This window comes from Equus quagga, chromosome 7, assembly GCF_021613505.1.
Source record: "Equus quagga isolate Etosha38 chromosome 7, UCLA_HA_Equagga_1.0, whole genome shotgun sequence".
Taxonomy (NCBI): Eukaryota; Metazoa; Chordata; class Mammalia; order Perissodactyla; family Equidae; genus Equus; species Equus quagga.
In genome coordinates this window covers 100,341,338-100,365,918 of record NC_060273.1, presented here as the reverse complement: position 1 = coordinate 100,365,918, position 24,581 = coordinate 100,341,338, and the positions used below count along the sequence as shown (strand labels likewise).

General features: G+C 32.7%; 1 protein-coding gene across 1 annotated transcript in view; it reads left to right on the top strand.

Moving 5' to 3' along the window:
* The window catches only part of YTHDC2 (YTH N6-methyladenosine RNA binding protein C2), a 75,967-nt gene extending 52,956 nt beyond the window's left edge, over nucleotides 1-23,011 (top strand). Inside the window, exons 21-30 of the mRNA XM_046667869.1 lie at nucleotides 307-433; nucleotides 1,925-2,130; nucleotides 2,480-2,675; nucleotides 7,037-7,146; nucleotides 8,536-8,828; nucleotides 13,365-13,539; nucleotides 18,684-18,887; nucleotides 19,641-19,823; nucleotides 21,053-21,140; nucleotides 21,244-23,011. Coding sequence (XP_046523825.1) covers nucleotides 307-433; nucleotides 1,925-2,130; nucleotides 2,480-2,675; nucleotides 7,037-7,146; nucleotides 8,536-8,828; nucleotides 13,365-13,539; nucleotides 18,684-18,887; nucleotides 19,641-19,823; nucleotides 21,053-21,133 — 1,575 coding nt within the window. The 3' untranslated portion in view covers nucleotides 21,134-21,140; nucleotides 21,244-23,011. The remainder of the gene's footprint in view (nucleotides 1-306; nucleotides 434-1,924; nucleotides 2,131-2,479; nucleotides 2,676-7,036; nucleotides 7,147-8,535; nucleotides 8,829-13,364; nucleotides 13,540-18,683; nucleotides 18,888-19,640; nucleotides 19,824-21,052; nucleotides 21,141-21,243) is intronic.
* Nucleotides 23,012-24,581: the final 1,570 nt, after the last annotated feature.

Sequence of the window (24,581 nt, the reverse complement as noted above, 5' to 3'; positions counted from 1 at the left end):
TTAACTACGGTCACCATGCTGAACATTACATCCCTAGGACTTATTTATTTTGTAACTGGATGTTTGTCCCTTTTGACCACCTTCACTCACTTCACCCACCCACCACCCTCTGCCTCTGGCAACCATCAGTTTGTTCTCTATATTTATGAGTTTATGAGTTTTTTAAATAAAATCTTAGATTTTATAAAATAATTTAGAGATAGAGAATTAACTTTGAGTGGTTAATGTAGTCATTTGCAGTTACTGTGTTATTTAACTAGGAAGTGATCGGTAAATACATCTTGTTATGTAATTATATTTTTATAGGCATGGCAGAAAGCACGAAGTGATGGGTGGGAGCGAGCCTTTTGTGAGAAGAATTTTCTTTCGCAAGCTACCATGGAAATAATCATAGGCATGAGAACTCAGTTACTTGGTCAACTTAGAGCATCAGGTAAAGTTTTCCCCCAAAGAACCTATTTAAACCACTGAGAGTACCCTGCCCATACCTCATAGATTTCTAGTGTAAACTGATGCCATCTTATATTATTTTTAAGACATTATTACATTGTTGTATATCTTATATTCATGAACTGCTTTGTAGATGTCTGTGTGACCTCAACTTTTGTTTTTGGTTAAAAAAATGATATTGCAGAAGCTGTAGTTGAGAAATATATGAACACCTTTGGATACTGTTGACAATGAGCCATTTATAATATATTTGTTGGCAAAAATCAGTTTAGATATTGTAGTTACATTTTATTACTATTAATAAACAATTATTTAGCTCTATGAAATAGAAATTATCAAAATTTAAGTAGATTGATATGAGTGCTGGTCTTCATATTTTTGGAACATAAATAATAATCTCTTGAAGGCACTTGATTTTTTTTTTCTTAAAGAGAATGCCAGTGTTGCTATTTCATTTTAGAATTGCTTCCTTGAATTTCCCTTTGAGCAGCATAGTACATTGAAAAAATAGTCAGAAGAAAAGTACCAGGGCCTTGATTCACAAATTAGCTGATGTGTCAAAGTAATATAATTAATGAACCAGAGGATTTAGAGTTGTCTCAAATATGGGGAAATATGAAGGACTTTTGAAATTCAAGAATAATCTATATTTACTTGACTTTACTTCCAGAACTAGTGTCTGTCGTAACCAAGATGTTATCAGTACCAGTCAGAAGAATGGTTTAGGTTTTCAGCTATGATTTTAGTATGTTTCTTTTTTTTTCAATTTTAAGTATATTTTATTTAACTCATATCTAAAGTGTTATTACAATATGTAATAATATAAAACATTATTAATGTGATATTTTAAGTTTTTTTGTACTAAGTCTTTGAAATTCAGAGAGTATTTTGCATGTAAGCATATCTCAGTTAGGACTAGCCACATTTCAAGTGCTCAATAACCACATGTGACTAGTAGCTACCACGTTAGATAGCATAGATCTATATAATTGGGAAAATTATTGTTGTAGTGGGTAGAAACCTGATTCAAGCAGTCATAGTAATAATTATTTATTTTTTTATTGAGGTAACATTGGTTATAACATTATATAAATTTTGGTTTTCATTATTATATTTCAACTTCTGTATAGACTACATTGTGTTCCCAATGAAAAGTCTAGTTGCCATCCGTCACCATATATATGCGCCCCTTTTTAGTATGTTACTTATAGCAGCTTATGCAGAACTGTGTAACAAGAATGTGCATTTTTTTAAAATTCCCTGAGTCCCCGAGTGAATCTTCTACTTACTTTATCCTGAGCAAACAAACTTCCTTAGAACATATTTTAAACTTTCCAGAGGAGATTTTCTTATTGTGGAATTTGAATATCATTCAACTTGTGTGAGTTATACAATTTTTTGTAAAAACACACAAATTTAAAAACGTATTTTGTACAATAGAAAAAAAGTTGATATGGTTTTTTCCTCTTTCCAGGTTTTGTTAGAGCGAGAGGTGGTGGTGACATTCGAGATGTTAACACAAATTCCGAGAACTGGGCTGTCGTTAAAGCTGCATTGGTGGCAGGCATGTATCCTAATTTAGTCCATGTGGACAGAGAGAATGTAGTATTGACAGGGCCAAAGGAGAAAAAAGTACGGTTCCATCCCACTTCAGTGCTCAGTCAGCCTCAATATAAAAAGGTAAAACATTTTTAATGCTCCTAGGCCTTGAAGTAAAACTAATCTGATTTAGATAGTCGAAGATCAGTGAAAAATGCCCAAATACTGACCTACTGTAAGAAATTAACTAGTTATAACTGTATAATTCAACATTGGAACAAAATTTTGATGAAATCTTAAGAGTTGGAAGAGGTAATGTGCTAAGTAGTGAGGACTTTTGTACAAACTACATGAACAATGACTTTAATTTTTGCTTGGGTACTAATATACATCATCTATTTCATTGAGGGTCTTTTTACATTTTAAAAGTATTGCCAGTAAATTAGGTGATAAATACAGTTAACAATTTTTAAATTTATTTTCCTAATAGATTCCTCCAACTAATGGTCAAGCTGCAGCAATTCAGGCATTGCCCACAGATTGGCTTATTTATGATGAAATGACCAGAGCCCATAGAATAGCTAATATTAGATGTTGTTCAGCAGTGACACCCGTCACTGTATTGGTATTCTGTGGACCAGCTAGGTTGGCAAGTAATGCTCTTCAGGAACCGTCATCCTTTCGAGGTAAATGTATTATGAGAGAAATAAAAAACATTTGAAATGAATTTTTTTCTTTTTACTATAAGAAATTATAAAAATTTATATAGTTGCAGCTCTCTTTAGGTGTATTAAAACTAATTAGAAAATACTGAAATGTACCACTGTTCTTAAACTTGATTTCTAAGGTAACTTGATATTGATGTGTGCATATTTGATTAAGCCTGCTGATAGGAAGTTTGTTTTTCTCTTCCACTTGAATTTAAATGATAGTTTAAAATAAATAAAGGTAGTTTAAAGGAAATAATTGTTTGGTGATTCAGCAAGTATTTTTTGGGCAACTGCTGTATGTCAAGTATTGTGCTAGGCATTGAGGATGTAACAGAAAACAAGATAGACAAGGTGTTTCTGTCCTCAGGAGTTTACGTGATAGTAGGGGTAAACAGCAAAAAAGTAAATAATCTGCATGGTACTATTAAGGAAATAAAGAGAACTGCCTTAGAGGTGACCTACTTTAGAAAGGGACCCTAGACAAGTTTCTCTGAGGAGAGATGTGATTTAAGCTGAGACCTTAAGTATGAGGAGAAGTCAGCTATGTGAAGATGCAGAAATAATCTCTAGGTAGAATCAGATGGCAAGGGCCAAGACTGCACTAGGAAATGATCTAGGAACTGACAGAAAGGTTATGTGATTGGGAGCATAATGATAAAGAGGAGAGTAGGGTGAGACAAAGTTGAAAGAAAGGCATGGACTTGTAAGTCATGGTAAATGCAAGGGAAGGCATTGAGGGGTTTTAAGTAAGGGAGTGACATGATGTAATTTATGTTGGAAAAGATTGTTTTGGCCACGAGAATGGATTGCTGAAGGAGCAAGAATGGAAGAAAGGAGACAGGTAGGAGGCTTTTGCAGTGGTCTCATGATGTAATGATGGCTCAGAACTACAGTGGTGGCAGCGGATATGAAGAGAAGTAGATTCAAAATTATTTTGGAGGTACTAGTTGGATTGAATGTGGATGGAGAGTGGAGGGGAGGAGTCATTCACTCTCAGGTTTTTCTCAGTGGTAGCTTGCTGAATAATTGATGCCACTTATTTGAAATTAAGAAAACTGGGAGGAGCAGGTTGTATAGGGGAGAAATCAAAAGTTCTGTGTTAGGTATGTTAAAGTTTAAGATGGCTAAGGCATCCTAAGTAAGATTTTTTTCTGAAGGCAGTTGGATTTTCATATCTGGAGCTCAGGAAAGAAGCCTGGGGCTGGGAAAACAAATTTGTGAGTCATCAGCTTGTAGATGATATTAAAGACATGAGAATGAATTTCCTAAAGTGAATGTGTAAATAGAGAAGAGGGTTCTTGACAAAATTCAGAGAAATTCTAATCATTAGAATTTGAGTAGAGGAAGAAGGAGTAGCCAGGTATTGAAGGTATATAGATTTCACAAATGTGTCGTCAGCTCTTTTGACTGTTATTCTGAGAGATTGAAAAAGATATGTACTGAAAATTCTATTTGTTCTATTTGGTGGTATGGCGATCATTGATGACCTTGACAAGAGCAGTTTCAGTGGAGTAATGGGGCCCACAGGGGATTAAGTTTGTTTAGAGAGTATAAATAGCCTGGTAAGTAACTCATGAGAATATGAATAAGGTGAGGGCATTGGTACATTGACATCTTTATCTGTGTGTCCTTTTGCTTTCATTAAATATTTTCCTTGGGATAAAATTCCTTAAAGTGTAAGTTAATTTTGATAAAAGTATATGAATATTATTTATGGTTCTTCTTCCTTATAGAGCCATATTAGGGCCATCAAGAGTGAGTTTCATTGCAACTGCACCATCATTGGGTGCTAGTGTTAAAAAAGAAATTTGCTATTTTAATAAAATATGTTATAAAATAATATATTTTTTAAAAAGTTCTTTCATTTACACTTTTAATTTTTTCCTGTCAAAAAGAAATAATTCACCGAGCATTTGTTTATATTTCCCTTTAGTTGTTTATTTCATCTTTTGCCTATTTGAATACTGATGTTTTTCTTAAAAATTTGAATTACAGCTTTATGATTTTAAAGGTTTAGTCCTTTCTCTATCATATTTAATATAATCTATTATCCTTTTTAGTTTTACATATTTTGAATTCTGTGTTTTGATTACTGTATATTCAGATTGAATATCTTTTCCTATATTAGTCACTTTCAAAGCTGGGAAAGTTTCATTCCTTCATTGACCTGATAAGTATTCTGTTTTTGTTTGTCTTTCTTTTTCTATAATTTGATTTTTAAGATATTTAATTTTCTAAACCGTGTTGAGTTGACTCTGGTTTAAAGTGTAGATCCGAGTTTTTTCTAAGGCTTTCCCCTCATCTGCACCATTTATTAAGCTTTGTGTATTCTCTTTTTAGAAAGCTTACATTATTGCGTATTACATTTGGCATCTTTATTGCATATTACCTTTGTCATTATTAAACTTTCTGTATACTTGATAACTTTAAATTTCTGCCTTTATATTACACCATCTTGTTTAGTAGTTTTGATTTTTAGTAAGTTGTAGTATCTGGTAGTGGAGGACCTACCTGTAACTCTTTGCTGCCTTTCTGTTATTAAACTATTCTTTGATAATCTTACCTGTTTTTTATAATGAATATTCAGTAGTCGTCATCTTATAACCCTTTCTGCAACCAACAATTCTTTTGTGATTTTAATTTAGTGTTTGCTTCCAGGAAATTTAGGATATTATTCTGTTTAGCCATACCTTCTATTAAATCTAGCAATATCTTTTTTTGGTAAGTTTTATAAGAGTTGGATAATATTTCTTAAGATGATTTTAAGATTTTTGTTGTTGTTCTTGAATTATTACAGTGAATGAGTTCTCTTTGTGTCATTTTCCTGCTGATCTTGTTTAATAGGAACACTACCACAAACAGTATATTTACTCTGTTGCTTTACTAAGCCCTCATTAATCCTTTGAATTTTCTATTTATTAAATTATATCACCTTCACGTGGTAATATTTTAATTTTCTACTAAAATATACTAATTTTATTGCTTTTTTATGCCTTCGGAAAACCATGTTAATTGTCCACTTTGTCTTGTTGAATTATAAAGATTTAAAGTCTAAAGTTGTACCATTAATGTTAATTTTTATTTTAATAAAAGTACTATTAAATTAAGGAAGAATTCTTCTGTTTTTAATGTTTTAAAAATGTGTTGAATTTATTAAATAGCTTTTGGGCATTTGTTCATATAATCAGAATTTGTTTAATCTATTGATGTGATATGTATGTTTTCTTAGGGAACTATCATTTCCTGCCAAGAATAAACCTTCCTTGGATTAAGGAGAATTTATTGCATTGCTGAATATTTTGCTAGCATTTTATTTAGAATTTTTATATTTGTGTTCATTAGTGGGGCTGACCTGTAGAGTTTGTGTGGTGTGTGTATGTGCATAATCAGGTATCTTTAGGTTTTATCAGGTTTAGCATTAGATTCAGATTTGTTTTGTTAAAGGAGTTGGCCATTATTTGATTCCTTGAATGTTTGAGAGAGTTGGTGTTCTGGAATTTTTTGTTGGTGTTCTTTAAGGACATCTTTAATTTCTTCCTCAAAAGGTCTGGATTTTTCTCTTTCTTGTTCTTTTAGTTTTAGTCATTTCTTGTTCTTTCAGTTTGTTTTGTAGAAAATAATTTCTTTGAAGGTTTCAAATTTCTTCTAAAATTATGCATGCTATATCTTTTTAGTTAAAACATTTTATATTAATTTTTATAATTTTATTGTCATTTCTGATTTTGTAGATAGATTGGTGCTTTCCTCTCTGTTTATTAACTTTACTAGCAGGTTGCTTTTTAGTCTTTTCAAGGAACTAGATTGTAGTTTTTACTACTATCGTTTTGTCTTATCTAATATAATTTTTTTCCTTACTATTTTCTTCTATTTTTCTTTGGGTTTTATGCTGTTTTTTCTAAGATGTATTTAAATCTATAGTTTCTCTTTTTTCTTTTTTAAGTTGAAAACTGTGAATTTATATGAGTAGTGGTTGATATATAAGGTTTTCATTTCGTTCTTTATGTTCTTAGTTTTCTTCTTCATACAGTTACTTTTAAAGATTGTGCTTCAATTTTTATGTTCTTGTCTTTTTTGTTTTGTTTTGTTGTATTGTGATTAGAGAGTGTGATCTTTACAATGTCTTTTTTTTCTCTTTTTAAATACTGAGATTTAATTTGTGACCTGTTGGGTTTGGAGAACTCCCCACACAAATTATTAGTATAATCAGAAGGATTTGTATATATAGTATAGTATATCAATATACTAAATACAGAGTATCTATATTTACTTACTTTTTTTGCTATGATTATAATATGGTAAATGTGAAAATTTTTTCCTTTTAATGTTTGTTTGAACAGCGGATGGTATTCCTAATGACAGTAGTGATAGTGAAATGGAAGACAGAACTACTGCTAATTTGGCAGCTTTGAAACTTGATGAGTGGCTCAATTTCAAACTAGAGCCTGAGGTAAGCTTTGTGGTACTGTGATAAATTTCTTTCATTCAGTTAGTATGAATTGATATACAGTATGATGAAAATTGTATCTTTAATGTTGAGCTCCTAGTATTAGAGAATACAGCTTATTTTTCAGTTTTCATAGGGCCCTATTCTCTGCCCTATTGGGATTTATTCTAATAGAGAATCTGAAAAACCTAGGTGTGGCTCAATATTTAAGCGTGGTAATATCTGAGTATTTCTGTGTATATAAGAAAATATTGAGTATTGGGTACACAAGAACTCCCTTTATTTTATACAACTCTGTTTCTAAGAGAAAGATAGTGAGTTTATCCTGTTTTCTTTTTTTGTAAATCTCTGAATTGGGAAATATGAATATTTCTTTTCAAATTAAAAATTTTCTTGATAAAGCCTGCCCTTAATTCCATCGCTACTTTTAAAGACCTTTCTATAACCTTTTTTTTTTTTTTTTTTTCTTCGCAGCTAAGCTATCAGTACAGTAGTTGACCCTGGCTAGATTTACTTTTTTATTACTCATTCATTCATTACTTCAACTTACTGTAGTCTTGCTTCCATTTCCACCAGCCTTTCACATCCCTGAACCTGTACTTTCCAAGGTTAGCATTGTCCTCCATGTTGTCAAAGCCAGCCTTGATAAATTTAACCTTTCTCTCATATTTGGCACTATTGTCCATACCTGTCTTTTTGTAATTCTGCCCTTTCCCATTTTTCTCTCCCTCCCCTCCTTCCCTGTCCCAACTTCTTGGTCACTAATTACTGTGACATTAATCTTTCCTGATTCTTCTTTCTAGAGAGGTCTCTTAGGTTCTTTCACTGACTCTTCTGTATGTGTTTGTGTGTTGAATGTTAGATGTTCTCCAGTACTGTGTTTTATTCTGCTCTTCTCACTGTCTCTGCACAGTCTCTAGGGACCTCACCTTTGTGTGTAGATTTAGTAACCATTTATGCATTGATGACTCCCACGTCTGTCTATATCTCTAGCTGAGGCCTTTCTCTGGACCTGTGAATCCAGCTGCCTTCTGGACATCATCTTTTGGATGTTCTACAGGCACTTAAAGTATGAATGGAACTAAATGTATTTTTCTTTCTTTACCCTGCTGTTACTTTTCCAGTATTAATCACACTCCACCACACATTGTTTATTGTCTCTCTCATTAGACTGTCTCATTTGATTTTGTATCTCTAGTGCCTAAAATATGGTAAATGAGAAATTTTATTTCATTCATGCAACAAAAAGAATGAAATTAGTAGTAAATTATATGATATGTAAATGCATTCTTTGGAAGCAATTGCAGACCTTAACTAATAAATAGCTGTCTTACAAGTGTAATATACATTTTGCTTTTATCTATTTGAACTGAGGAGACTATCTTATTATAGGCAGCCAGTTTATTGTTGCAGCTCAGACAGAAGTGGCACAGCTTATTTTTACGCCGAATGAGAGCTCCATCTAAACCTTGGTCTCAAGTTGATGAAGCTACCATAAGAGCCATCATAGCTGTTTTAAGCACTGAAGAACAGTCTGCAGGTTTACAACAACCATCTGGAATTGGCCAAAGGCCAAGGCCTATGTCTTCAGAAGAGCTTCCTTTGGCATCATCTTGGAGGTCAAATAATAGTAGGAAAAGTTCAGCAGATACTGAATTTTCTGATGAGTCTACTACTGCAGAAAGGTAAATTTATAACATTCCACCAAAGTGGGAGATATTTTCCCCAGGAAAATGAACTGTTCACCATAGAATCATGTGCTTATATAATAATAAAAATTGCTTTCCTGTAATCTAAGATACACAAAGAAGTTACGGTAAAAAGAGAAGAGTTTTACACTTTTAGAACATAATTCTTATAAGTTTTAAGGTAATATGACGGATTTCAAGCTACTGGTATTTGTGTGTTATTTATTAAGGACATTTTTTATAAGGAAAAACTCAAGATATTTAATGTGCAGAATTCGCAAAGACAGCAACATGTTTTTATTGTATATTTTAGTTAATATATGTCGAGTGACATCTTTTCTAGATACCTTACAGCAAGAAGTATTATTAGCTATGGTCATTTAAAAGAACAACCTTCCCACAAGTCTTACCTTGATATCTATATTGCTGACAAATACTTCATTCATTCATTCAGGGACACATTGAATGCCTATTATTCTTGGTGTGGGGGATATAGCAATGTACAAAACAGACAAGATCTCTTCCTTCGGAGAGTTTACAGTTTATTGAGAGGAGGCATGTAATAAATAAGTAAACAGATTTACTGTTGTGACAAAGTTTGTTACAGTTTAGCCAAGTTCTTTTTTCTTTCTATGATTTAGCAAGTAGATGTGATGTTTTTGTTTGTTATGTGATTCTAAATAATAATAAGGGAGTTCTTATATTGAATTATTTAGCTAAAAAATGTATTCTGGTAATATAATAGTTGTTATAGTGAATTGTTGGCTATGATTCAGAAATATTTCTTCTTGTTAAAGCATTTGTTATGGGGGCTGGAAGTTCAGCACATTCCACTTCAGCAGTTCAGATCCCAGGTGCAGACCAGCACCACTTGTCAGCCATGCTGTGGCAGTAACCCATATATAAAGTAGAGGAAGATTGACACAGATCTTAACTCAGGGCTAATCTTCCTCAGCAAAAAAAAAAAAAAAAAAAAAGTTAGGATCAAATTTAAGTTTCTTTATATCAGTTAAAAAAAAATTTTTTTGCCCTGTTAGAATTGATAACAAAGACAACATTCTTGCCTGTGATGCTAGTTTTGGCAACATTGAAAGTGTAGAAAGAATATGATTTCATTGTTAAAAAATGGAAAATAGAAATGATGGAAACATAAAAGATATGTGATGCTTACTGTTTTTCAAGGATCAGTTGGGGCTTTTAGTACCTTCTTTTGATCAGATTTTGCATATTTGAATGAAGCAGTAAGGCTTCATTGGTTCAGACTTCAGTTCAAGAGGAATAGTACATACTGGTTTCCAAGTCAGATATTACATTTTAGTAATAATTTATCCTGTTGCCATGAAAACTTGCTCATAATGTTCCTGTCTTCACCTTTCTTTCTGATACAGACCCTGCTGAGTGAAAGGAGAATAGTAAAAAGCACATTTTCTACTTAGATACTCTCCACTTTTTGAAAATATTTTTCTAAAAGCTTACTTGAACAATGATTGTTAAGAATGTGTGAATATGTTTCCATAGAAATTGTTGTGTGGTAGTGTTATTTCTAGACCCATCTATAAAAAAATCTGTGAGATTCATAGAGACTACATATGTGTGTGTGTATAAATGCATATGTATATATGTGTATGTGCACATAGTCACACACACATATAGGTGCACACACACATTTTAAGAAAAAAAAAGTTTTTTTCCTTTATAAAAGTAACACATACTCATTTAATAAAATTTGGAAATACAGAAGGTAATCAGAGTTAAAAAGTGTAATATTAGTTATACTTTAGGAATTGGTTATCTTATAAATTAATTTTTTCACCTATGGTACCACGATCAACCATTTTCATTTCCTTAGAGATTCAGCCTGGCACTCTTCCTTCTCTTTCCTATTGAGTAGTGGGATATAGAATTTCACCTACTTTCAGACTTTTGGTAATATTAATAAATAAAGCCTGGAGTTGATGAATCTTGGTGAGAAATAGAATGAGGACTCTTAGGAAGATTTATTTTTAAAGGGAGAAGTTGTAATCTTTGTGGGATTACTGCTTGGAGAAAAGGTATTTATAGTTAGAGTTTTCACTCTTGGATGGCAAGATACAGATTAGATAATTTCTTTTAATAAAAGCATTTTATTGAAACTTTTAAAAAATAGTTTAAGAAACCATTAAAATAATACAAGTTGCCCATGTCCTACCCTAAAATCAAACCAATGTTTTTTTCTTGTCATTTTCTAAATAATAATTTGATGGCAGAGGACACACTTACCTTTTCTTTAAGAAAAATGAGATATAATTGGGTTCTATATTGGAACTCTTTGTTCCTCTTAAGTGAAAATTTAGGTGAAAGGGTTTATGGGAATGCTTTGGTTTTTTTTCAATGAAATATTCAGGGGAAGCCAAATATGAGAGAGAGAAAAGCTAGAATAGAGCTCAGAGTAAAAGATCAATTTGCAAATCACAAGAGTAGACATTTAGTTCTACTGAAAACATCATTTTTATTTTAATAATGTTTTACCCTCATTGAGTTCTGTCACCTAATTTTTGGGTCAATTAGGTACCAGGGTAAGAATGATGAAATTGTAGAGGTTGTAACTAGATAACTCATTGAACTTCAATGCACAAGAGGAAAAAAAAAACCTGAAAGGTGTTTTTCACACTTCTTAGCAAGCTGTTGTTAATGATTCAGATGTACATTCGTTATATATTTTTTGTTAGTATCTTTATGCTTTAGCTATTTTATTTCATTTGTGAAAGAAATAGTCCTCGATCTAAGATATTTATTGAAGGAGGGTGGAATTGTGGGGATAGCTATTTTAACTTGTCTTGAAGCCAGACTAGTCATAATTGCAAGACTCTATAGAAGGTTAAGAATTATTGAACACATTCTTTTTTGTTTTAAATTTATTTGTTATAAATATTGTTAAACACAGCAAAATAAATGATACCATAATGAACTCCATATCCCAGATTCCATGTTACCAAGATTTTCACCTATTTGCTTTATCTGCCCACATTTTCTTTTTTCTCTTTTGCTTTCTTTTTTTGTTTACATAGTTCAGAGTAAATCCACACATTATGTCATTTTACCCTTCCATGTTTATTAAATATGCATCTCTTAAAGATAGAGGCATTTTTCCTGCATAATAAAAATTTAATTATCAATCCCAGTAAAATGATTGTTTCTCAATTCTCAAACTATAGGTTTATTGGAATTAGCATCCAGGGGGAGGACTCATGCATTGTGTTAGGGTGTTCTGTTTCTTGAGTCTCTCATGATCTAGAGCAGTTCCCCTGTTGGCTCTTTTGAAGAAACTAGGTCAGGGGTACTATGAGATGTACTACATTCTGGATTTGTCTCTTTGTTTCTTCCTCTCATTATTTATTGCTATACCCCATGTGTTTCATGTGAACTGGTAATTAACTCTCAGGGCTTGATTAGATCCACTGTTTTGGCAAGAATATTTTGTAAGTGGTGCTGTGACTTTATATTGCACAACTTTAGGAAGTACTCAATGTCTTTTTTTTTCTTTTCTTCTGGTTGTTCACAAAGACATAGCCTTTTTTTTTTTTTTTGAGGAAAATTAATGCTGAGGTAACTACTGCCAATCCTCCTCTTTTTGCTGAGGAAGACTGGCCCTGATCTAACATCCATGCCCATCTTCCTCTACTTTTATATGTGGGATGCTTGCCACAGCATGGCTTTTGCCAAGCAGTGCCATGTCGGCACCCTGGATCCAAACTGGCAAACCCCGGGCCGCCGAGAAGCGGAACGTGCGAATTTAACTGCTGTGCCACCGGGCCAGCCTCAGACATAGACTTTTTAAAAATTTATAACATTCCTGACTGCCATCTTTGCTGCATTTATTCATAGAATTTTAGAATAGAAGAATCTTACATTTTATCTAGTATAATTGTTTTTTGAACAGATAAGGAAATTAAAGCTCAGGTAAGTTGAGAGAATTGCCTAGGATCACATACCTAGTTAGTTGTAAATTTAATACTGTCCTAGAAATCTTCTTTCCTGACTCTAGTCCAGTATTATTTCCATTTTGCCATACTGTAATTTTTAGTATGCTTTTAAAATCTATTTTACTTGCCTCTAAGATATTCTCTAAAAGTAGAAGGGAAGTGGAGTGGGTGATATTTTAGTAAGGGCAATTAGCATAGATGTATTTAAATAATTTTATAGTGTTAAAAGACATTAAATATCAATATAAAGTATTACAATTGTTAAAGACCTCTCCTAAACCATCATAAAAGAGGTTAGGAATTTTGTAAGGGAATTAATACCTGAGTATTTGTTAATACTAAGTTAAAGACTTTCGTAGATTGTTTTAAATGTATTTTTACCCATTGTTTTTGTAAGTGTACCCCAATAGTCCAACTGTTTCTTCACTTTTAAATGTAATAGAAGAATGAAATTCCCTTTTTAAATAGTATTCCATAAATCATGATGTCATTGGAACTTTGGTTTGAAATGGCATCTGCTATGTTATGAACTTACGTATAACTGATCTTTGCTTCCTCCTTCTCACTCAAGAGTATTGATGAAATCTCCATCTCCAGCACTACACCCACCTCAGAAGTACAAAGATAGAGGAATTTTACATCCTAAACGCAGCGCCGATGACCGATCGGATCAGTCTTCTGTGAAGTCTGCGGACAGCAGTTACCCAAGTCCTTGTGCCAGTCCTTCTCCTCCGCCCTCAGGAAAGGTAGAGTATCTGAAGGGCGATACAGAGGGGCAGGTTTGTAGCACATCTAATGTTACGTATTTAAACAAAATTATAAAACAGTTCTACTTTTTAGTTGCTAATCATGGCCTCAGTTCTAGATATAAATTCAAGCTGGCAAACTTGAGACACCTTGAGTAAGTTTTTTAGCTTTTCTTTCTTGTTAAATATTTCTAGTTATTACCATCTTGAGGTGTTTTAAAATGATCATTAACTGATGGAATATAGCTAGGCACTTCATTATTTCCATTCTGTATCTTTAGAATCTTTTTTTGTTAAAACAAATAACAAGAAGATTATCTTAAATTATTTTTAGTTTATAATTTCAGAATTGAAAACAATGGTTTCTTTCAATTGTTAATTGATTTCTCCAAATCAATGGTTATGTTAAAAAATACAAGACAGGATAGGGATAGGAAGATGGGAAATGTTGATAGGGAATTGAGAACTATGTATCTTTTTAGGAATTTGTCACATGAATGATTTCAAATGTTTAGAATATGTTTACTTTTACTTTCCTGCATTGTTAGTACCCGAGTGAGTACTTGATTAGGTTTATTTAGTTATATTCTGGCGAAAATGTCTGCTGAAACACTCTTGTTAAATAAGATGAAAAGAAATGTTTTTGCAGATTTACACCCTTAGGTTTTAGGTTTTTTATTTTTAAATATCTTTATTAAGGTATAATTTATACACAATAAAATTCACCAATTTAAACTGTACAATTCAGTGAATTGTATACAAATGTATGCAATCATATAACCATACCACAGTCATGTACTGAACATTCCCGTATTCTGTGGCTCCTGGCAACTGCTGAACTGCTCTCTGTCCCTTGAGTTTTGCCTTTTTGGGAATTTCCTGTAAATGGAATAATATGTATGCAGTTTTCTGTGACTGGCTTATTTCACTTTTGAAATTCATCCGTATTATTGAGTGTATTATTAGTTTATTACTTTTTATTGTTGAATAGTATTTCATTCTTTGGATGTACCACAGTGTATTTATCTATTTACCAGCTGATGGACATTTGGATTGTTTCCACTTTTTGGCTATTATGAGTAAAGCTGCTCTAATATTCAAATACAAGTCTTTGTGTGTAAATATGTTTTCTATTCTTGAATAAATACCCAGGAGTAGGATTGTTGGGTTGTGTGGTAAGTGTACGTTTAACTTTACAAGAAATTACTCAGCTATTTTCCGAGATGGCTGTATTATTTTTCATTCCCTTCAATAATCTATGAGAGTTCCATTTGCTCTATATTCTTGACTTACTTGCCATTATTAATCTTTTTAATTGTAGCCATTCTAGTGGGTATATAGTGATATCCTATTGTAGTTTTAATTTGCATTTCCACAATGACTAATGATGTTGAGCATTTTTTCATGTGCTTTTTGCCATTCTTGCATCTTCTGTGGTGAAGTATCTGTTGAAATTTTTGTTCAACTTTTTTGGGTTGTTTATTGGTTGTTTGTCTTTTTTTATTTAGTAGTACGAGTTTTTAAATTACATCCTGGATACAAGTCTTAATTGTATATGTTTTGCAGATTTTTTCTAACAGTCTGTGTTTGCATTTTCATTTTCTTAATGGTGTGTTTTGAAGAGTGAATGTTTTTAATTTTAATGAAGTCCATTTAATCTATTTTTTTCTGTTATTGTTTATATTTTTTGTGTCCTAAGAAATCTTTGTCTAACCCAAGATTACAAAGATTTTCTTATATTTTCTTCTGGGAATTTTATAGTTGGAGCTCTTACTATTTAGGTATATGATCTATATTGAGTTAGTTTTTGTTTATAGTATGGATAGGTCAAGGATCATTTTTTGATGTTGGCCATACAGTTGTTCCAGCACCGTTGTTAAAAAGATTATCCTTTTTCCATTGAATAATTACCTTGGTACCTTTATCCAAAATCAACTGACCATAAATATGTGGTCTATTTATTGGACTCTCTCCTGTTTCATTAATCACTATACTTCTCATTTTGCCAATGCTACAGTGACTTGATTATAGTAGCTTTATACTTAGTCTTGAAATCATTTACTGTTTTTTCTCCAACTCTGTTCTTCATTTTCAAAGTTGTTTTGGCTATTCTAGGTCCTTTGTACTTTCATATAAATTTTAGAAAAAGCTTGTCAATTTTTACAGAAATTTGTTTTTGTATTTTGAGTGGAATTGCATTAAATCTGTAGATTGATTTAAGGAAAATCGACAACAATTTTTAGTCTTCCAATCCTTAAGCATGGTATCTATCTGCATTTATTTAGATATTCTTTAATTTCTCTTAACAGTGTTTTGTAAAGTTCAGAGTTGAGGTATTATACTTTTTTTGTTAAATTTATCCTTAAGTATTTTATATTTTTGATTGTGCTTTTTAAAATTTTAGTTTCCAGTTTGTTGCTAGCATATAAAAATACATTTGAATTTTGTTTATTTACCCTATATCCCATGATCTTACTTCATTTATTAGTTCTATTAGCTTTTTATGTAGATTTCTCAGGATTTTCTACATGGATAATCATGTCATCTGTTAATAAAGGTAGTTTCAGTTTTTCCCTTTTCAATGTGGATGCTTCTAGCTGAAACCTCCAGTGAAATGTTTACTGAAAGTGTTGAGAGCAGACTTTTCTGCCTTGACCTTCGAGGGAAGACAGCTTTAGTTCTTTCACCATTTAGCATGATGTAACTGTGGGACATTTCCTTTAGGGTCCAGTTTGCTGAGAGGGTTTGTTATGAATAAACCCTGAATTATGCTTAATGCTTTTTTTACATCTATTGAAATGATAACACAGTTCTTTTTTTCGGTCTGTTAATATAGTGGATTTCATTGATTGACTTTCTAATGTTTATACCTCACTTGGTCATGATGTATTATCCTTTTTAAATATTGCTGGATTTGATTTTGTTCAATCAAAAATTTTGTCAAATGAGGGATCTTTGTTCATGAGGGATATTCTGTAATTCTCTTTTCTTGTGTTATCTTCGTATGGTTTTGGTATCAGAGTAATGCTGACAACCTCATAAGATTAGTTGGAAAGTGTTCCTTCCACTTCAGATTTTTGGAAGCGATGTGTAGAATTGGTATTATTTTTTCCTTAAATGTTTGGTAGAGTTTACTAGTGAAGACATTTTTAGCTTTCCCTAGTGTATCTTGAATCAGTATTATGCTACTTCAGGTATAGTTTGAAAATCTTGCAGCAGTGTACTTTCATTTTACACTTCTGTCCTTTGTGTTAGTGGTTTCATACATTTTATTTCTACATGTTATAAATACCACAGTGAATTATTTTTCACTTACATAGTCAGCTATCTTTTACCAAAAGTGAGAAAAATATCTTTTATATTTACTCAATATTTACCATTTCCTGTGCTCTTTATTCTTTTATGTTGGTGAGAATTTCTATCTTGGGTCATATCCTTCTCCCTGAAAACCTTCTTTTAACATTTCTTCTAGTCCAGATCTCCTGGAAATGAATTATTTAAGCTTTGTCTGAAACGCCTTTTTAACTTTTATTTTTGGACAGTTTGACAGTGATTTTCTTTCATTACTATAAAGATGTCACTCTGTTATCTTCTGGTTTACGTAGTTTCTGATAGAAAGTTTACTATTATTTTCATCTTTGCTTCTTTGTATATAACATCTTTTTTCCTCTATCTGCTTTTAAGATTTTCTTTTTATCACTGTTTTTCAGCAATTTGATTTTGATATGACTCGATTTGGTTCTCTTTATATTTTTTCTTCAATCTGCATATTTATAGTTTCCATCAATTTTAGAAAATTTAAGACATTTTTCTTCACATATTTTTATATCTCACCTCCTCCCCTTCCTTCTGGGACTCTGGATACACAAATGTAAGTCTACTCGATACTGTTCCTCTTCATTTTTTTCAGTCGTTTTGTCTCTTAGCTTCATTTGATATAGTTTCTATTGCTGTATCTTTAAGTTCACTGATGTTTTTATTTGTAGTATCTAATCTGCTGTGCATTCTTTCTAGTGTATTTTCACGTCAAATATTATATTTTAATTTCTAGAGTACCTTTTGGGTCTTTAAAAAATACCTTCCATTTCTTTTCTCATCATGTTTAGTTTCCTTTACCTTCTTGAATATAGTAATAGCTACTTTAACATTCTTGTCTCCTAATTCCATCATCTGTCAGATCTGAATCTGTTCCTACTGATTAATTTTTTTCCTGGTATGGGTTATATTCTGCTGTTTCTTTATATTCTCTTAATTTTGTTTGGCTGCTAGATTTTTGTTATATTCCTTTAAATAGTGTTAGACATCGTTCTGCTCCACAGTTAAGTTAGTTGCAATCACTTTAATCCTTTCTATATTTACTTTTAAGCAATGTTAGGGTGGGTCCAGAGCAGTTTTTATTCTGGTACTAATATCATTCCAATACTAAGATGTGACCCTTCTGTTGTCTAATGCCCTAGGTATTACAGATTATTTGCATTCTAACTGGGGATAACATGAAAGATCCCCAACCGTGTGTGAACTTTGGGACTTTTTCAGTCTGCTGGTTTCCTTGGGATCTTTCCCTGGCCGGAGGTCATTTTTTCTCACTCATGTGCAGGTCAATACTTAAGCCAAAAATTTGTGGGGACTCTCTGCAGTTCCCTGGGACTTCTCTTTCCATGTAGCTGCCTTCTATCTAGTACACTGCCATGCAAATTCTAATGACCTTGGCCTCTAAACTCCAAGCTCCATCTCTGCAGTTCAGCCAGACCATTGGATTCTGTTTGTGTTTCCCTTCCCTGCACTGTAGCCTGGAAACTGTATCCAGGCAGTAAGCCTGGGCAATTTCTGTTTTGTTTTCAGACTTTGAAAGTTTATTAAAATATTTTCTGAAAGTACGTTTGGAGTATAAATCAAAGTTGGTAATCCAGGATCTTTTCTTGATAATGGATTTTGAATGCTCTGAAAATGAATACTTGGTTTTGGCTCTTAACCTTGTTTTAATTCACCCTGTGAAGGTTTTCAGGCATGATAGAGCTGTTTGCATTTGTTGAGTATTTGGTAAAATATTTTGGTTTATATGTTTATGAAGATGTTATTTAATGGAGCCTGTTGATTTCGAAAGGTCAAATTACCTTTCAAGAACTTATGCAATTTTTTTATAGGGCTCAAAATCTCCTTCACCAAGACCAAACATGCCTATTCGATACTTCATAATGAAGAGTAGCAATTTGAGAAACCTTGAAATTTCTCAACAGAAGGGTATCTGGTCTACAACCCCTAGTAATGAGCGGAAGCTAAATCGAGCCTTTTGGGAAAGCAGCATGGTTTACTTGGTATTTTCTGTTCAAGGATCTGGACATTTCCAGGTGAGCCATCCTGAAACGCTAAAATGGGGTTGTTCTGGCTGCAGGTTAGCACACAGAGATAAAAACAAAAACAAACCAACCCTGGCTTTTTATTGCATCAGAATGCAAGAGTGCATTTTGCTTTACTGAGAATAAGGAATGTGCTGCGCCTCTTTAAGGGAATGATAAATAGGGGTCCCTTTGTTTTTGCCTTGTCTTACCAGAGCATCTCCAGATAAACAATTTCTCCTTCTGAAGACAGCTTTAGATTTACTATTTCTCAGGTGGATTAAAAGTAATGAGAAGCTTTACTTTTTGGTAAAATGTTTATTTAAATAGGCCAAGGAAGTTAGTATTGACAATTGAGAAACTGAGTGTGTTTCCTAACTCATCTTGACTTATTTGAATTTATAAAGTAATGAATTTATTATTTGAGATTATTATTAATTTTTGAAGTAGAAACTTAGAGATTAGATTGTATCCATTTATCATGGAATAATGTCAGTTTAGAGCTGTTGATACATTATTTAGAAAATATTTGTTCATATTTAAAATTATGTTAGAAGACTGGAATTGGTCTTTCCTCTGAAATTTGCTAATACATCTTATAAAAAACACTTAAATAGCTTATTTTTTGTTTTTGTTAGATAGCTGTTATTTTTATATTACATTTTTATCTTAAAATTTAAAAAAACCTCAGAGCTTTCTGGGATAAATTGAATTCAGACATAAAATCATCCTCACCTTCCCTCTTCCCCCTCATTTTGCCCACAGGGATTTTCTAGGATGTCTTCTGAGATAGGAAGGGAGAAGAGCCAGGACTGGGGCTCTGCTGGCCTGGGAGGAGTGTTTAAGGTGGAGTGGATACGAAAAGAAAGTCTTCCCTTTCAGTTTGCACACCATTTACTCAATCCTTGGAATGACAACAAGAAAGTCCAGATAAGCAGAGATGGGCAGGTATACAAGGCATTTAACATTTTTTCTTTTACTTTTCTTTTTGTTTTGCTATTATTATTCAGTGATTTGTTTGAGGAGCAAATGTAAGAATACAAATTGTATATTCCATATGCACGTGGGAGGTAGTGGTTCAGATTTGTAAGAGAGCTAGTAGAACCCTACTTGCAAATGTGTCTGACAGAGCTCATTGCTTTTTTAGCATTTTGTAAATTTGCCTTCCCTCTGTCATTGCATATATAGAATCTTTCATCAGTTACTTCATGGAGGCTCTTGTTATCTTACTGACTAAAGATTTGATCAAAACTAAGTGTAATTCTGAAGTAATGTAAAGTCTAAGGATAACAGTATCTAACTTCTTTATGGCTTTAACTAATTATGTAAAACAACCTTTTTATATTTTTGTGGCTTGTTTTATTTATTTTATGTTTTGCTTTGCCTTCATGAGGCTGCTGACATGCATTTTAAACTAGTTAAGGTAAGGGAATTAACATATATATGGAATACTGGGCTAGCTGCTTTATATGAGGTAATTTCATTTAATGCATAAAATGAGTTATTAGCTCAGTTTTATGTAGGAGAAAATAGACTCAGAGAAATTAGCCTTGTTTAAGGTCACACAGCTAATAATTTATTTGAACTAGTGTGATTCCATTCAGTCACCATATGAAAAGTGTTCAGGTTCTTTTTAAATGCACGTCATATCACAAGAGAAGTATAAATGACATTCTTTTCAATTGTATAAGAATATTTTCACTTTTACTATATAATAATGATTTTGAAATAAATCTAATTCCTAACATAAGAATATTATGATATGGTCATCTAAGATAGTTTCTTGAAAAAAACTCCCAAAACATCTAATATGTTAGGTTTCACAGTAAACCGTTGGAAGTTCAAGCACAGTGATTTTGCTAAATCTCCATTAAAAACAAAATTCATTATTTCTAGATAGAAAACATTTTTAGGAGAACTCCATGGAAATCTCTCACCATTTTGTCACAAATGCTTGTGATATTTGCAGGTTAACTACAATCTTGAAGTTTGGAAGTCAGCTCTGTAAACCTTCATGCAAAGAATTAGAGCAATACATACCATATGATTTTAGCATGTTCTGGTAGAAAAGTGAAATTTAAAGTGAGTTTCTAACATTTTTATCAGTATAGATTCTGGTGATTAAAAAAGTTTAATCTAGTTCTTTTTATGTTTATTCTCGCTTTTGATTTATCTAGGAACTAGAACCTCAGGTTGGTGAACAGTTGCTGCAGTTATGGGAGCGCCTTCCATTGGGAGAAAAAAGCACAACTGATTGACACTCAGGTTATACCATGCTTCACTTTGAGTGCTGGCCATATTTGTGATCATTAGGGATGTCTCTCAGATTATTTATCTTTTCTTTTCTTTTTTTTTTTTACCCTTCCAGAGTTCTTAGCTACGGAAGAACATCATGTCTGTTTATAACCACTGAATGCACTGACTTCCAAAAACTGAGATGGGGTTGTGTGTTATGAATGGGCTTTTCTGGTGTAGCGTGTTGTTTTGGAGCCACCATCTTTATATAAAAGAGAAAAGGATAACTTTAGTTTTTATAGTGGTCATAAGGAATGATTGATTATGTAATGTTTGTTAATTGTATGTTTATAATTTAATAAAATAGTAGTTTCATTATTTGACACATCAGTTATTTTAAACATTCTTAGTTTGAAGTTAAACATTTCATTTGTTTAAAACACTGACTTATAACTCTTATTTATGATTTTTTTAATGCAAAATAAATTACTTTAAGTAAGGCCTGAATATATCAATACATCTGAGCACCATTTTAGAACAGTCAGCTCTTAAGATTTATCATTAAAAAACAAACAAGCAAACAACCAAATTCTAAAAATGTCCCTTTAAAAATAGTGTGACTGATTAAGGACTATTCATTCTGCCATTTTTAACCACAAGGTACGTTAAGAAAAAAAAGGAGGGATGTTCTTTTTCTGTGATTATGAAATGCAGTAAAATCTGAAGAAAGGCAGAGTTTCTCTCGGTCTTTGATCAAATCAGATTCAGTGTTTAGTTTTATTCCTGGTCTTGCGTCTTGTAACCTGATGTGTACCATGCCCCTTCTTTCCCCCCATGGTAGAACCTTCACAAATCTCATGTGAGCACAGTAATTATGACTTCTTGTTTTGGCTTGGGAAACTTGATTTAGACAAGTTAAAAATTTAAACAAGTTATACAAGTTAAAAAAAAAGCTCAACATTTAATGGTAGCTTGATTGCTGTATGTCTTGCAAACTAAAGTCCACAAGCACCACAAATCTAAATGCCTTCTGTGTGTTTTCTAGTATTTCTTATCCTACTTATATTTTTAGATATGATTTCTCTTGTTGTGCATTTATGGTTTAATAAACAGGGGATAATTTTTTGTAACCTGTGTTAGTGCCAACTCCCATTTTTCTTTGCCATCTCAGAATTGTTTGGTTTGATCTCTTTATCACCATTGTCTATAAAGTTTCCTAAAATCCTTTTCTAAGGGAAGTAGAGATACAAGGAAAAATGCAAGAAATGCCTTGGTTACTGAGCTCTAAATATAACTAGTTTGATAGCACTTCTCATGATACATTTGGATCATTGCTGTATAACAAAAAACTAACATGAATCTAATTAAAGACAGAAAGAAAACTAAGTCCTCTGCTTCTGTATTTGAGAACAAAGAAGCAAAAAATCACGGGTCAACATAAAATCTTGAGAACCCTTGTACTTTCTCTGGGAAAATATTATATGTTGGTGCATTAGTTTAGAATGTCAGCTGTGATTTTTGCCTGTATTTGTAGTTGTTGGGGTTTTTTGTTTGATTGTTTTATACTTTGAGACATATCTGTAAATTGAGCCTACGTGAATTATGTTCCACTGTATGTGTATTACAGTTCTTTCGCTATTAGGGCAACTTATGTTTTTCTGATAATGTATATACACATTGTTTAGGTATATATCTAGCAGTTCACGGTGTTCTAAATCTGGAAGTAAGGACTTTTAAAAGATAAAACTTGTTTTAATTTCCATCTGTTTTATAATATCAACCCTTGAATGTAAATGAGTTTGTTGATATTTAATATGAATACAATTTGAATGTAATTAAAATGCTGTTTTTGGAAGAGATGAACTTTAAATATGCTTATTAAATGAAATTCTATTAAATTATTTCTGTCTTGTTATTTCTGATACATATAATAGGACCAAGGTTACAATGATCAGCAATATCCCTTGAGATCTTAGTGAATTTCAACACTTTGAAGGATAAAAGTAAATTGATATAGAAGGTGATATTTTCATATCAGTACTCCCCTTAAAAAAATTTGCTTTATTAATACAGGGGGATGGAAAAAAATCTCGACGTGTTTTCATATAAAATCTTTTGACTATTAATATATGCAGCCATCCACCTTCTGTTCTCAGTCAGAACACTGCATTATGGTAATGTGCTATTGCATCCACTGAACAACTCAACCTCCCTCTACCAATTACAGCAGATAGGCAGTGAGGAAAGAAGAATGTCAAAAGCGTACTTCAAGAAAAGACAGTTTGAACTAAGATTTTGTTCTCAGTGACTCATTCTTCACCATTTAAAATCTTATGTATTGAAACAGAGAAAGTCTTGAGGAATAAGTCACATGAGCTTCACTTCTGAGTCAACACCAGGGCAAAAATATTGCAACTGAACATGTAGCTCACAAGTGACCACACCTTCCAGTCTGAGATAGCTTCCCCTAGCACAGATCCTCACTGTGATTCAGAACTCTCCACAATTCCTCTCTACCCAAAGGACTGCACAGTGCGGTCTATGCCCAAAGCCACTGGATGCACTTTGGTCTTTCCGGCCAAATGTGAAATTTCCACTTAGCTGTCTAATAAAATCTCAGGCTCTGCACGTTCAGAATTGAACTACTATTCTTTCCCCAGAACCTGTTGCACCTAAAGCTGTCCTCTTTTTCAACTGATGCTGGTTCATTGTTTTGGTTGCTCAGGCCAGAAAACTCAGAATCATCCTTGACACCTTTGTTTCTTTCATTCCAATCCATCAGAAAATTTTCTTGGGTCTACCTGCAAAATACATCTAGACTCCAACCAACTGTTTCTCACCACATCTGTCATAACGACTCTGGACTGAGCCACCATCATTCTCACCTGGATTATTGAAATAGCTTCCTAAGATGTCTTCCCTCTTCTACCTCTCCTCCCTGCCACCAATCTATTTTCAACACAGAAATCAGCAATCCTTTTAAAACATTGGATCAGTTCATATTACCCTGCTTCTCAAAACCCTGCAATGGCTCCCTATTTCACTCAAAAGCCAAAGTCCTTATAATGGCATAGACCCCTTATGTGATCTGGTCCTCCATTATCTCTCTGACGTGCTCTCCTCTCCTCTCGTCCTCTACTCGTTTTACTTTAGGCACATTGACCTCTTTACTATTCCGTGAATAGACCAGGCACATTCCAGCCTCAGAGACTTGTTTTAGCTGTTCACTCTGCCTAGAAGGCTCTTCTCAGAATATCTGGCCAACTAATTGTCACCATTTAGTTTTGGGTTTCTTGTAAAGTTTTCCTTAAAATGTATTTAACTTTTAGAATTAACATACATTAAAATCAACTTTTTAAAAAGATGTACAGCTCTGTGAATTTTAACCCATATGTAGATTTATGTAATTTTCTCCACAATCAGCATACAGTTCCGTCACCTCCAATACTCCATGCTATCCATTTGTAGTTA